Here is a 15,416-nt window from a genome sequence, read left to right as displayed (position 1 = left end):
CAAACACAAGCCCCAGGCTCTTCTGTTTATCCAGATGTTTTGCTTCTTTGTTCAGATGATGGGCCGCAGCTTTTGGGAAATAAAGACGTCAGCTTCCTACTGAGGAATATCTTGAGGCTATTTGACCCAAAAATGGCAAGAAGCTTTTAAAGACATACTTTTTATGCTTTTTAAGGCAGATGGCCTGAAAATTCCTCTGAGTCCTGACTGTGCCTTCCTGGGCACAAGCACTGATGAGACCTTTTTCCCTGGAGGACTGTTGACACGGGTTGTTGGCACCCCACAGCTGGTTTTGCTGGTTCGGGGGGATTTTCTCTTTTTTTGCTTGAATTTGAGCTGTGGAAAAAAAGATGCATTACCCAGAGCACTCCATATGGGTCTGCATCCTCTCACCTGTGCGCTGTTGGGAATAAGGACATGTGTTTTGTAGTGAAATATTCACGCTGACCTGTGCATTTTGGGCAGTATCAGAGATTTCCCTCTCTGCATCCGTGCTGTTCTGCTTCCTGTAACACTCTTCCTGCTGCCTGAAAGCCCTTCTGCTCCCCTCCTAAATTCACTCAGGCTGTGCTTTGCTCGTGCGCCCACGCTTGTGATCTGGCCCTGGGGTCGCTCACAGCCCCTCAGATGCTTTGGTGTTGATGTCCATGACTGATTCCCAGGGCCAGATCTTTGTCCAGAACTGATCCCCTGCTTGTATGGCTCTTGCTGTCCTGGCCAAGGAAGGGAGCTGGTGAGCGAAGCTGTAAAACAGGGATAAAGCCATGGAAGTCACCCAGTGGTGTCTGCAGGGGCTGGAGCTGACAGCACCAAAGCTGGTGACCTCCGTGTCCCCTCCAGGCAGCTTCTCCTTTGGAAGGACAAGGAGATGAACTCCCTTCAAAGCCTGCTTTGGGGCTATTGTATGGAGTACAATGCGGGGGAATTCAAGCCCTCCTCTTTCACAGCCAGCTGAGAGCAGCCCCGTAATCACGGGTGACCAGAGCGGATTTGCATGTTAAGAGCAGTGGCTAGGGGTACTTAAAAAGAAGAGAAAACATATTCATCAAGGCCAGCTTTATCCTTATGAATATTATTATTCCCAGTGCAATATCGCCCAGACCCTTCAGTGCAACCCCAAATCTACTCTTGCTCTGCCTCTCCCTATGAATAGTTAATTTGTGATGCTCTGTGTTGTGACATTGGTACCCGGTGGCTCTGGGAAGGAACTTGAGTTGTTGGAGCAGGTGGAGTGAGGTGGTGGAAGCAGTGCCCTGGCAGCAGCAAGAGAAGGGCTGTGGGATGCTCTGGAGCTGCTCCCAGTGGTGATGGCTTGGGGGAGGCAGGTAGCCCAAAAGACGGACTGGGGAGCTGCTCTAGTCCTGTCTGAAAAGGTGTTTTAGGAGTGCTCAGAAAGCAAACACCCACCACAGGCCCCCATGAAGGTCTCTTCACCCAGTGCAACCCCCCAGCTGACAAAATCCTGGTTCCTGAGCAGTTTAAATGCCCTAGCCAGGATTAAGGTGCTGAGTGCGTGGCACAAAGTCAAGGGTTTACACGTCAGCAGGGCAGGGCTGGGCTAAGACTTGCAGAAAATGAGGAGCTGTAAGGCAAAGGGCAGCAAAATTCTGGGACAGATGGGCTGGGGAGGATGTGGTGTCTCCATTGCTAGAAGGCTTTCAGGATGGGAATGATTTAGGTGGAGCACGGGGACAGGTTTCTCTTCTGAGGTCCTTCCAGCTATATCTTTTATGCTTTTGTGACTGCTGATCACCAAAACTTGAAGGCCCTTTAAAAAATAATCCTCAGGCCATGCCCTGCGAGGCTTTCTAGAGCAGTTTGATTTAGAGGAGGGAAAAAAAAGAAAGGAAATTAAAAACCTAAGTGGGAGCTGCAACCTCTCACACCTTGGCAGAAGTGACACTGATGTAAGGGAAGCGGAATTTTGCTGGAGTCTGAGGTGAGCTTGGGTGTCAGTGTCCCTGCAATGCCACATGTCTGGATACAAGGGCAGGGGGCAGGAGAGATGTGTGTGGTATGAGTGTCCTGAGCCTGGATTCATCAGTGTGAGTTGCAGAGTGTGCCCTGGGTTCCCTGCTCTGTTGTACAAAATACTGCCAGCTGCCTTGAGGGCAAATTTCTGCTGGCCTGAGCTTTGACAGAGGACATGCAGATGCTTTGGTTCTTTGCTGGTGCCATCACCCGGTATTAAGCTGGTTAAATAAGATCTCCTAGTGTGGAGCCCTGTTTTCCTGTATTTTCTAGTGGAAGTGTTGACTAGGACAGCTTTTGGTTCCCTGCAAGCCCTGTGGTTCCCAAAAAACCTGAAAATGGCTCAGTTTGTTTCTCAGTTTTCTTGGAAGCAGTATCCCATCTTCTAAGCTCTGCCTCTCCTCAAGCCTCCTTTCCATCTTCTCAGCGCTTCACGACACTTCTCTGTAAGCTGAGGGTGAAGAATTAATATGAAAGGAGTTAACAATAAAATGCAGAGACTTGGGGAGAGGTTTGCAGGAATAATCTGTATTATCCCAGCTGGCCATAACCCACTTCTGACCTTTGCTGTGTCCCCTTTCGAGGTTTAGCTCTTTGTCAGCCCTTTTGATCCTGTCACAGGCAGAGGGACATTCCCAAGGTGTCGTGATCCATGTGTACCTGGAGCCCCGGCAGAGCCTTTTTGCTGGCAGTCTGTGCTTGTGCCTTTAGGGAGAGACAAGAATATGCATTTTAAGATTTGCATAGGAACATGCAGCTGTTCCACCAAAAATGGATAATTGTTCTCCCCGCTGTGAAGTTAAACAATAAGAAGTGCCAAACTGCACTTGCCATTGCTGATTTTGTGCACTCAGCTGCATATTTTATGCATGTAGATTAGTTCCAGATTTATGACGATGGAACTGTTCATGCCTGCGTTAATCGGGCCAGGTTGTAGTTGCTGTGGAAACTACAACTTTGACTTTTACGTTAAGTTCTGTGTTGCATTTAATGCTTTTTTTTCTTTTTCCCCTTATTTTTTTAAAGCTCTCCTATATTTAATACTTTGTGGTGAAAACAGTTAAGGAATCAGCGTCAAAAATAAAAGCGCCTTTGGGCAGAAAACAAGTTTCAGGAAAGAGAGCAATTTTTCTGGAGAGTTGGGATGTCTGGGAAAGTAAGGGTTTGTGATAGAGTGCCGTCTTGGCCACAGCTGTGTAACTATTATTATAAGTGTGTAACAACTATTATAGGCCCTGCACTGCTATGATAAAGAATACAGCTGTGTAACTTAAAAGTGTCCTGGAAATACAGGACTGAAGTTGCTGGGTCTCTGGATATCACTCGTGGTGGGCAAATGAAATTGCTGGTGCATGTTTGATGTGAAAATAGTGCACAATGTTACTGATATTTATTTTTTATCTCTAGAATACCCCCGTGGGCACTCCGATTTTCATTGTGAACGCCACAGACCCAGACCAGGGGGCAGGAGGCAGCGTGCTTTACTCCTTCCAGCCCCCTTCCAACTTCTTTGCTATTGACAGCGGCCGTGGCATCGTGACAGTGATCCGGGAGCTGGACTATGAAGTCACTCAGGCCTACCAGCTCCAGGTGAACGCCACGGTGAGTCTTACCCTGGCAGCTGCAGGCTGGAGGTGTTGTCTGGGGTTTATTTCATTGCCCTGCTCTGGCAAATCTTCTTGGGCACATCCAGCATTTTCTGCTTAATGAGGTATTACAGCAATGCAGTCTCTGGGTGGTTTCAAGTTGCTGTGGAGAACAGCTGCACCTCTCCAACAGCATCTCATATGTGTCAGGAGCTTGTGCAGGAAGGGGACCAGCTCCTGGGTGATGAAACCCAGTACAGGGCATACAGACCATTCAGAGAATCACAGAATGGTTTGGGTTCAGCAACTTAAAGACCATCCCATTCCAACCCCCTATCATGGGCAGGGGCACCTTCCACTAGACCAGATTGCCCCAAGCCCCATCCAGCCTGGCCTGGAACACTTCCAGAGATGGAACTACATCCACAACTTTCCTGGGCAACCTGTGCCAGTGTCTCACCACCCCCCAAGTAAAGAATGTCTTTGGTATATTGGATCCTCCAGACTCATTCCTTATACATTGTGGTTTATTACAAGTGGACTCACCTGTATTAAGTTCAGACACCAAGAGTTAAAGTTTTGGTGGACAGAGGAGAAACCAAGGTCTTAATTACAGTCAATGCCATCACACTGGGAGGAGACCCTTGGGAGATGTGTCCACCATGGCAAATTCATGCCCCATATGAATGGGTGTTCAGTCCCTGGTGTTCAGTCTAGAGAGAGCTGGAGAATGTGGAGGACCATACAGGCAGGAGCTCTGGATGGTGGCTTCTTCCCCACCTCAGACGAAACAGAGGAAGGTGAGATTCAGCCCTACAATACATCTGACCAACCCCATGCTCAGGAGGGGGAGGAACCCTCTCTGCCCCCTCCAGGCAGCTGGCTAGAACTCTTGAAGCATGTGATTTAATCAAGATCATTGTCTTGATGCAGAACCACAAATGTCAGGAGGACGCAGAGGGCTGTGCTTCGCTCTTCACAGCACCAAGCCCGGGCACTCACAGACTGCAGGGCAAACACCACAACCTTTCAGCCCAAGCCCTGCATGTTCCAGGCTGTGGAATTTTCCCCAGAAACTTGGTGGTTTTTTTTTTTTTTTTTTTAAACATACCTCATTTTATTTTTAATACTCCAGTGGGAAGAGTATTAACAACTCTGTTGTTTGCTTCCTTGCCAGTGTCTGTCGCTGACACGCTTTCCTGGGATGTGTTATTGAACTGTCTAGCAGGTTGGAAAATGTGGGACCAAACAGAGTTCCTGATGGAAATGTAACTTTCTTCCAGGATTCTGATTTCCTCAAGGATGCAAGGGTGTCAATGTGGTCCACCCAGCTCCATCTGGCCCTGTATCCCAGAAAAGATAACATGGGGGCATATCTGGTACTTCACAGAATCCCAGAATGGTTGGGGTTGGAAGGGACTGTAAAGCCCAGCTCATCCCAACCCCCTGCCACAGGCAGGCACACCTTCCACTATCCCAGGTTGCTCCAAGGCCTGTGCAGTCTGGCCTTGAACACTTCCAGGGATCCAGGGGCAGCCACAACTTCTCTGGTCACCCTGTTACTTGCTCGATACACCCCTGGCATCTGGTAATTTCCAGCTTAGGGAATCCAAGGACTTAAATGTTGTCTCTGAACTGGGCTGGATGGCAGTTGTGGGAATACCTCCTTGGCTCAGTCAGTGCTAGTAATTCCTAGAAGAAAAGTGATGAGAAACCCCAGGGCAAAGTTGTGCCAGGAAATAAGGATGAGAGTTGCACCAGTGTAGCAGGAGCTGGAAGAGCAAATGCCGATTTTCTGCCTGCCTGATGAAGAGTTTGCATGGTCCTGGGTGGGAAATGGGGTGATGGGTGGCTGCAGGGATTGCTGAAGTGCACAGGTGCCAGGCAGGAGTCGTTCCATCCCAGGGCTGAAGGCAGCAAGCACAGAAAGAGGCTGGAAAGAACAGCAGGAGAGACAGTCCAGTGAGGAAACTGGAAGCGCTCTTGATTTTTCAGTACTATCTGTGATGGCTTAAACAAAATTTAAGAGGTGAAGGGGAGAGGAATGAACATTATCTGAAGAAACAGAGGACTTCAACCTGATGGCACTAACAGCAGAGTCAGAATAAGCATCCACCCAGGCCATAAACACAGAGCCCTGCAGGTTAAGAGGATAATGTACAAGCTGTGTTGTGGAATACAGTTTAAATTAACATTAATCTTCTGGCAATCAGTCTTTACCTCTGCTCAAAGCTGCTTTGGAGGAGTGTGTGGTAACCTCTAATGGTCACCTTCCAGCACAGTGCCTGATTGGGGGTAAGGAGACATTGATTCCCTTCCCTCCGTGTGCTCTCTTTACTCCTGCCCTTGGCAAAGGGCGTTGAGTGTTGGGGTCACTTTTGAGCACCCACAGGATAAGGCTTCAGCAAGAAAACCAGTGGCAGCAGGGCACTGCCAGGAGAAGCTGGTGGCAGTGCCTACTGCTGTGGCTTTGGCTGCTGGAGAAGGGTCATGCTTAGAAAAGAGCCCAAGGCTCTGTCCTGGTGGGATGTGATGGAGTGAAAGGGAGGTGATCATAGAATCATGGAGTGGTTCAGGTGGGAAGGGATATTTAAAGATATTTAGTCCATCCCCCTGCCATGGGCAGGGACACCCTCCCACTATCCCAGGTTGCTCCAAGCCCCACCTGGCCTTGGACACTTCCAGGGATCCAGGGGCAGCCACAGCTTCTCTGGGCAACTTGTGCCAGGGTCTTGCCACCCTCAGAGCCAAGAATTCCTTCCTAATACCTAATCTAGCCCTGCCTTCTTTCCATTTAAAGCCATTCCCCTTGTCCTGTCCCTCCATGCCCTTGTCCCAAGTCCCTCTCCAGCTGTCTTGGAGCCCCTTTAGGCACTGGAAAGGGCTTTGAGGTCTCCCAGAGCCTCCCCTTCAGGTGATGGAGCCCAAACTGTGTTCAGGCATCAGCACTGTGGGTATGAGAGAGGCTGCTGGCACCCACCCCTGGGTCTGACCATGCAGAGGTACCTTAGGCTGTGTCTGCATTAGGAAGGAATTTGCATTTTGAAGTAGATGTTGAACAGCATTGCTGCATTTTCACTCAAATTGTGGTGAAAACTAAATTGGTGTTTGCTTCATTTGAAAGGGCTTATGCTGCAATGAAATGCATATTGTATTTCAGCTTAGAGGGAGGTGCAGTGGACAATAATTCCAGCAGGTAGCTTGAAAAAGAGATGATTACCTCCACTATTCAGAAATCCTGCCCCAGCTACAACCGCAAGAGACTTAACACTGCTGAATAACTCTGTTTTTCTGATAGAAATCCTTTCTCTCCCCTCCCTGCTCCTTGTTTTTTCAAGGACCAAGATAAAAACAAGCCGCTGTCTACTCTGGCCAACCTGGCAATCACCATCACAGACGTGCAGGACATGGACCCCATCTTCATCAACCTGCCCTACAGCACAAACATCTATGAGAACTCACCTCCGGTAAGGGCTGTGCTTCCTGAGGTTTCCTTCTGAAACAGCACATTTCCAGCCAGATCCAAAATATTCAGCCCCTTTTTCAAATAGACAGCCTAAGCATGGGGGTTCGGGAAGCCTGGACCCCAAATAAAATACTTCCCTGAGTGTTTTTTCTTAAGTTCTACAAAGGCTTTGTGTTATTCTGAGCAGACAGTCACCCTGTCTCCTCCGCATGGTCTATCTGCATGCCATTTCCAATAGAGAACTTGAAGGAAAAATCTAAATGTTCCTGAAATGAGGCAGTTTTGAAAATGCCAGAATCATCAGCCATTTCAGCACTTTGAGTCTTTTCCCCCAGGTTTTGCCAAATTGATCCAATCATTTTAGTTCTTCTGAAACTCAGTTTGTCAGCAAACTCGCTGTTTGTGGAAAAATGTCTCCCCGTCTCTAAATACAGCAGGGATGAGGGTTTTTTTCTCCCACAGATGCCAGGGAGTGTGGAGGGCAGCTTGGGCTTTGGGAGCTGTTTGCTCTGCTCCCACCAAGGATTTTAATCCAAGCACCAGCCCTTCTCTGCAGCATCCACAGCTGTGCATCCCATCACTTTGTCTACAGGGAAACATTTTTGTGTGTGGAAGGAAAAACCTTCTGCCTTGAAATCATGGCATGGTGGGCATCCACACCACATGTGCATCCCATAAGTTCTCTGGTGCTCTGGGTCCCAAACGCCTGGTGGCTCAGTTCAGAGAAAGAGGGAACTCCTGTGTGCTTCAGTTTATGCCTTTTTATTCACTTTGAAGCAAAGCCCTGACATGGAGAGTGCTGGATCAATAGGGCTGAGTTGCCTGTCACAAATCCCCGTGGTGACACAGCACATTACCTCTCTGCTGGCCCAGAGGTGGCCAAAAAAGCGGCTTATTCATGAATTACAAGGTAAAAGTTTTGTTGATATTAAGGAGTATTTCTGGGATGGGCAGAGTGAGCTGCAGGGAAATAAAACTTCACAAATTAGATCACACTTAACTAGGAGGAAAAAAGCTATAAATGAAATTAAAGGAAGCCCCATAAGTATTAAAAATCATAGACTGCATCACCTTCATGGAGTGATCTGGCATCCAGGAAAGGGAATGTCTTTCAAATAATGATATATATTAAGGCTCAAGGATCCCTTTGTGTCAATACACTGACACGCACCACAGTTATTCCTGGAACATTCACTGTTAGCAGTCGGGAAAGCAGCAAATAACCACTGTGTAACGTGATACAGGAAGTGGAAGAAGGAATTCTCACCAGGTTTAGAGATTTTAATTTCTCTTGGCCATGTGCAACATCTCCAAAGGCATTGAGGGATCCAAGATGGATAGGTGCCACCAGAGACATGGTGAAGAGGAAGATTGCTGGAGGTGGGGACTGCTTTGAGTGGTGTCACTCTCTGGTTTGGACCCAAATTCCCAGCCTTCCTGGGAGAAATTCCACTGCTGAAACAAGGATGTGATTTGCTTTGGCAAGCCTGGGGTTTAACACAGAGTCATTTGGTTGGAAAAGACCTCAAAGATCATCAAGTCCAGCCATTAAATATGTGCATTTTTTGCCTCCCAGTTGAAATCTTCTCATCAGTTCTGCCCTCCCCCCTGAGTGGAGCCATGTGTAGAGTGAATGTCTTGGTTATCAAAATGATAACCGCAAATTTGGGTAGGGAGTCTGGGCTTGGCCGGCTCCCATCCAAAACCAGGCTTGCAGGTCAAACCCAGATGCTTCAGTGCATTTTTGGGTGATGTTTGCCCCGACGTTGGACTCAGCAGATCAATATGTGCTCAAGGCATCTCATCCCAGCCCTAAATCCACAGAGCCACTGCTCCATGCGTCCGCTCCCCATCTCTCTTCCCTCTTTTTATCTGGGGTGCACAGCATGCCTGTGTTCCCCTATCAATGTATCAGGCAAGAATACCTCATCTAAAGTGTATACATTACCTAATAAAATCCTTCTTATTTGGGATTATTGCATCAAATTTTAATTTCCTCACTTGAGTAACAGCATGTCAGCCAGCCCGTCAGTGGAGAGCCGATAGAAGGTAAAAAGAGTGGATAAACTGCAGCAAATTACCGCAAACAGATCTCTATCAGCCCTTTGACTGGAATTGACTGGAATTAAGAAGTGAGAAATGGGATTTTTTTTTGCCGTGGCAGCTTTCTGAAGCACTCCCCCCCCTCCTCCTGCTGCAACGCTGGGCCGCACTTCGCCTTTCAAGTCCCTAATCCTGTAAGAGAAGAAGAAGAAAAAAGGGTGGAGGGGCATGAGAGGAGACAGAAGTGCAGTTGTAGCTCTTATTTCTCTTAGGCTGGGATCTGGGAGCATAATTGAGAAGCATTTTGGGCAGGTGCTTATTGTGACACTGAGAAGAAAGCAATTTCTTATCAGGCAAAGGAAGAGGACACAGCAGGGAGAGACTCTGCTGTCCCTGGAGGTGTTGTATCTTCTTTCTTGATGTTGTTTATCATCCCAGCATGGCTCAGACATCTCTCCCGGGGCACCCGAGTGTACCTGCAGCTGTGGCAAAGCTCGGCAGTGTGGTTTTCATCCTCAAGAGGGTTTTTGGATGTGTGTCCTCACAGCAGCTGTAGACTGGGTGGCATGGTTGATGTTGAATGTCATGGAAAGGAGGGGTTGTAAGGACTGGCGCAGGCTGCCAGGGTAGTAGTGGAATCACCATCCCTGGAGGGATTTAAAAGCCATGTGGATGTGGCACCTGGGGACATGGGTTAGTGGTGGCCTTGGCAGTGCTGGGGGAATGGTTGGACTGGATGATCTTAGAAGGCTTTTCCAACCTAAATGATTCTGGGATTCCATGTCCTCCAGACAAGTTGATAGGAGCTGGAGGAGACAGGCTATTTCCCCTTGCAGAGCTGCTGTGGTTCTGATGAGCGCCTGCTTCTGCACCTCATCTGGTGCGTGGTGCAGGCAGTGCTGCAGCTTCGCTTTGCGGGTGAAGGAGGAGAAATCCACTCTCCAGGAGACCAGCTGAAGTCTCTGAACCTGTGCTTCATCCCACAGGGAGCCACGTGAAGGCAAGAGTGAGGCCAAACCCCACTGGCACATGGCCCCAAGACCAGCAGTTGTACTTCCTTGCAGTAGAATGGTACAGATACATGTCAAACATCATTAAAACAGTTTTAATTCTGCAGCACCATCCCCCTCCTCCTCAGAAACTCCTTGAGTTGAAGAAATAATGTAGAATCAGTGCTGGTTTTGCCCTAGAGTCTCAATAGCTCCGAGTTAATTCTTTCTTACAATATTTTCAGCCCATCAGTGTGAACACTTTATTAAAAGCTCAGGGTTTTATTAAAAAAGGATTGATTTACCCCTGCCCCTCTTCAAAAAACCCTGAGATTTTGTTTGGATAATGTGCCATTCTTTATTTTCTTTCCCTTTTTTTAAGCATAGGCTTTCCCAGATTATTACTTTTCTAAACCTCCTTCCTCCTTCCCCAGAGGGGAAAAGTTATTCTGTTCTCTCTGTATCCAGCAGCCAAGCCCTCTCCTTGCAGCCACTGCTGTCTGCAGTAGGCAGGCAAGGTGTGACTTGTTTTAAAAGAAAAGTCAGGAATATTTTGGAGTTTCTAAGAGCTGCAGGGTCTTGCCACAGATACCCAGGGCAGGGCTCTTGGTGCTGGAAGTCAGCCTGTGGTTTCTGTGAGTAAGTGGATCCTTGCCAGGTGTGTTTAGCTGGAGGCGGTGAGAGGGTCCCCTCCAATTTAGGGTTGCAGTTGGCTGCCCTTGCTGCACTAAGATGGATTGTGAAAGGAATGGTGTTGTGTTCCAGTTGGGAATTGTTGAGATGTGGTTCATGGACGGTGATCTTTGCCATTGCGGTGTGGCTCCAACACTTGGTACCCTCACTACAAAGCCAATCCTTACGGCATGGATGTTATTCCTACCCTGTGCCACTTGCTCAGCCCCTTCCTGGAAGGCTCAAGATTGCTCCCAAACACTCTGGATGCTCAGGAAGGGACCGTCCATCCCCAGGAGGTGGCGTCTGCCAGTCTCGTGGACATTGAAAGAGTCTTGTGAAGGACCTGTCAGGAAGGATGGAAACCAGGTGGGATGTGAAGGATCTTGCTGTGGTTCCAGGAGACGGCATCCATGGATGGTAGGGAGCCGAGCACCGCTCCATCACGTGTTCCTTGGACACTGGTGAAACGTGGCTTGTCCCCAGGAGAGGCTTGTGGAGCGGGAAGAGGAACATGGAGCTGCAAGGAGAGCAGGGGGAGCCCCAACACCAAAACCCAGCAGCATGATATCATCATCACGGGCCTGCCAAGGACAGGGTGAATTGCAGCGTGGTCCCTCTCAGCCCTCATTCCTGTAATCAAATGTCTGGATAATTTCTTTCCTGTGGGCATCTCTGTGGCACACGCTGCTGAGATACCCGAATGAGATTCCCCCTCCACCCCTCCCAAACTTCCCCTGCTGCCACATCCATGCTCATCCTTTTATCTCTCCCTCCAGCCCTTCCTCTTGGCTCCTCCAGGAGGGGCCTCTCCCTCAGATAAAGTGGCCCATTGCTATTCCCCAGCCATCGCAGGGCCCTGCCTTCTCCCGCAGCTGCCTTCCCTCTGCAGGAGACAATTCCCATTCCGTGCTGCTCCCGAGCTGTGTGACAGGTGACGAGCGAGCTGTCAGACAGATCTGGTGCTTTCACCCACTGCCCCTTCCATGGGGGAGCTCCTGCTGCGCCGGGGAGGGGAGGGGGCTCACATCTGTCCTGTGGGACAGATTAAAGATTGTGTGGACTTTGATTCTGCTGAATATGAGTATAATGTATAATACAAGACATAAGATATATTAATACATATAATACAACATACAGTAAATAATATATATATATTATATATATAATACAATTATATGTATATGTATAGTATAAGGTATAATATATTATAATTTAGGCAAAACTATGCTGGGACAGAGCACACTGAAATGCATCACCCTTTTTTCTCCCCCACTTTGCCCTGCCCTCCTTTCCACATCCCCTGTTCTGCTTTCCTACCTGCTCCTTCCCCACTTTTCCAGTGGTTTTTCTCTCTCTGTACTCCTTGGGAAAGCACAGTTATTGTCAGTAATTTAGAGGCTCTCTGAGCGGCTGCTGAGCCTCACCAGCCGAGTGCTGCTCAGAGGCCAGTGACCTGGGATTTATGGCTAATGTTCTCGGTTAATAACATGGATTTACTTAAGGAGTCCATTGAAATGCCCTCGGAGATCAGGGAACCGCAGCCTGCCTGGCCCTGGGAGCCTTCTTTATGGCCAGCAGCGGCATTGAGCCCACAGGGACACGGATCTGGAAGCCAGGGAAGATGGCAAGTCCCTGCTTTCCACCGGTGATGTTTCTGCCACAGCTTTCCCTTTGGTCTTCAAATGATGGATTGCAGGGCAAGCTCAAGGCTGCCGACCCGCTCTGCTCCCTCATTAGATATGCAAACGCCTCTGCTGACATTTCCTTTGAGGGGAAAAAAAATTAAAAAATTTGCTGCTTTCCCCACTGTTAATAAGCCAATGAAAACAAGAACAGCTGAGTTGTAAATTTTTTCACACTACATTAATTACGGGCATGTGCATGTGTTGGTATTCACAGGGGCTCACTGCACTGCGGCGGTGGAAGTTGACTTATGGAGCAGGATATTTTTATTTCAAGAGCTAAACAAGAATTTTGGGTCCCTCTTATGTTCTTCTTGTCAGTTCTGGGGGACTCTTGGATCTTTCTGCTGGGCTATAGGAACAGTGTGTCCTGCAGGATGGAGGATGAGGTGGGTGAGCTGGCAGTTGCAGAAGCTCCTGCCTGTGGGCAATGCCTGGTTCTCAGCATCTGTCCAACCCTCCTCCTCAAGGGTTTCAGTTAAAATCTCTGCAGCTCACTTAGTTGTGCAGCTGGATGCTGATGGTCAGTGTGAGCATCCCTTATGGCTTGGGGTGCCTCATTTGAGGAACGCAGTGGGAGAAGAGGAAAGGCTGAAATTGGGAAGCCAGTGGAATATTAAACTGGTGTAGTGACCAAGCTGAAGGTCACAGTGAAAGGGAATCATTGCCTTTGGTTCTTGAGGGACTGCAGAGTGAAAATCCCTGAGGCAGAGGAGCACATGCTGTTGCCTGTCAGCTGTGACTCTGTGAGGAGGCTTCTCCTGGCTTTCCCAAGGCTGCACCTTCAGTTCTTCCTTCCTCTTCTTCCTTGAGCAGCAATAGCTGTGCTTGTCACAGTGACCTCACTTCAAATACTGCTCCTGTGGGCAGGGGAGGAGCAGCACAGGGACAGAGTGTGGTGGGGCTCTCTCCAGACACTACGGAGACTTGCCCTGGCACAAACCTTCTGCACAGTGAAGCTCATCCTGCTCGGGGCTTTCCTTAGAGGACATGTCCTCCTGGTCACGCCCTCAGCATTCCCAGCTACATCCTGGCGTGGGTTAGCAGAATTCTGCAGCTCACACCAGAGTGATGAGTGGTGAGCCTGAACTGTTCCAAGGGCAGGTGATGGGACTTTTCCATGGCCTGCCATGTCCTAGGGCAGGTTATCCCTCAGCACCTGGCCCACGGCGATAGGTGCAGGCCATTCTGGGAGCCCCAGCAGTGCTGTGACACCTGTCCCCTGTCCCTCCCCAGGGTACCACTGTGCGGATGATAACGGCCATCGACCAGGACAAGGGACGTCCCCGGGGCATCGGCTACACCATCGTCTCGGGTGAGTCTTGGGGGACATGGAGGTGACTCCAGAAGGGATGGATGGAGGGGATAGCCCTGCAATAAGTCTTTGTACATCCCATCCCTGGGAAATCATGGAATAGAATAGACAGAATGACTTAGGATGGAAGGGGCCTTAAAGATGATTGTTCCAACCCCCCTACCATGAGCAGGGACACCTTCCACTAGACCAGGTTGCTCCAAGCAGATTTGACAATATCTCACACTGAAACCTTTCATTCCTGACGGTGAACCACAAACAGCTCGGCTTCACACAATACCACGGAGGGGATTTTCTGTTCAGGAAGGGAACGCGAGTGATGGTGGACTGAATGGCTCCTGGTGGTTTCTGTGGTGTTTCCCAAAAGCTTCGGAAGCTGGGATGCAAGGGCTGGGCCCGTGAGGGTACAGAGCTAGAGAATGAAGCTTAATTAAAGTGGTGGTGGCTTTCTGCCTTCTGACAGGCACATGGATTGAGCCTGCCTTTGCTGTCGGGCTCTGAAGGCTGGGAACCCTTCTTGGTGTGGATGAGCGGATCATTGCTGGGCAATGCTTGGCCCCTTTGGCTGCGCAGCCTGCGGATCCCTTCCGATGGCAACAGGGGCAGGGCAGGCTGGGAAGGTGTTTCCAGATAAAACACAGCTTCCTTATGGAAAGGCCAGTTTTGGGGACTTGGGCCCGTTCATTTAAGATGCCTTGAGCTCAGCAATCTCTGCCATACCCCAGCAGACTTTGATGCTCACAGGGCTGCACTCAGATGCTGCTTTGGTGAGGACAGACAGACTGCTCGAGGTGACCCAGGCATGAGGGACCAGCTTGGTGGGTGTGGGTTGTAACCCTATTCCTGGCATCACTTTTGGGGGGGGCTTCTTCCCAGCAAGAAATGGCAGCAGTGCCTCCCCTCCCCACTGTGCCACATGCTCCCAGTGCTGCCTACACGTGCAGAAATAATTTCCCAGTTTCTTCTCCTTAAAGCCCAGCCTTTTCAAACCCTCTTTTAATCAGCCTTGAGGGTCAAGGTGATTTCACCCTGACTTTCAAGCGCACTGATCCTGACTGCAAGTATCCAGACTTTGAAGATGCGAGGATTATTTATTCCTCTAATTCCCTCTGCAGTTTATTTGAGAGGTTCACCCAGATTGTGGGTAGCAGCTGGCCAAGGTGCAGCAGGGACTGTCTTTTGGCTGATATGGGATCTTTTTCACTGGAGACTGGACTGAAACATCAATCTAATTTTGCAGAGGTTGCTGAATTACGGTGAGGATGGTAAAATAGCTGTCAGCCTGGCCATCCTGGCCTGGGTGGGCAGTGGGATGGTGGAAGGGGAACCAGGATGCTCTGGGATTCAGGTGGTGGTGGAATATGGAGAGACCTATAGGAAGATCACTGCACACAGCCTTGCATCTGCTTGTGTATGCCAAGAGCTTAACCCTTGCCCGCAGTCCTGCCTAGTGGGGACAGCTCTCCTGTCAGAGGATCCAGCAGAACAGATCAAAGAGTGATTAAACTACTTTGCACTATTATTTTTTTTCCCAAACATGAGAATTACAAAGTGTTTTCTAACTGGCCAGGAATCCTCCTGTCGTCACCAGGGTCTCATGGAAAAGGGGTTGGATGGGAATGATCAGCCTATAGACAGAGCTGATGTGACTTTCTCATGTCTGAGAGTCCAGACGCAGGACTGGCATCT

General features: G+C 49.2%; 1 protein-coding gene across 18 annotated transcripts in view; it reads left to right on the top strand.

Moving 5' to 3' along the window:
* The window catches only part of CDH23 (cadherin related 23), a 183,203-nt gene that overhangs the window by 73,331 nt on the left and 94,456 nt on the right, over positions 1-15,416 (top strand). For all 18 annotated transcript variants that reach the window (XM_032116144.1, XM_032116145.1, XM_032116136.1 and 15 more), the window contains 3 exons: positions 3,379-3,573; positions 6,896-7,024; positions 13,649-13,727. In XM_032116144.1, the coding sequence (XP_031972035.1) occupies positions 3,379-3,573; positions 6,896-7,024; positions 13,649-13,727 (403 nt within the window). The remainder of the gene's footprint in view (positions 1-3,378; positions 3,574-6,895; positions 7,025-13,648; positions 13,728-15,416) is intronic.

This window comes from Corvus moneduloides, chromosome 8, assembly GCF_009650955.1.
Source record: "Corvus moneduloides isolate bCorMon1 chromosome 8, bCorMon1.pri, whole genome shotgun sequence".
NCBI classification, from domain to species: domain Eukaryota; kingdom Metazoa; phylum Chordata; class Aves; order Passeriformes; family Corvidae; genus Corvus; species Corvus moneduloides.
Note: the sequence above shows the minus strand (reverse complement) of the source record. Positions and strands in the feature narration are given on the sequence as shown.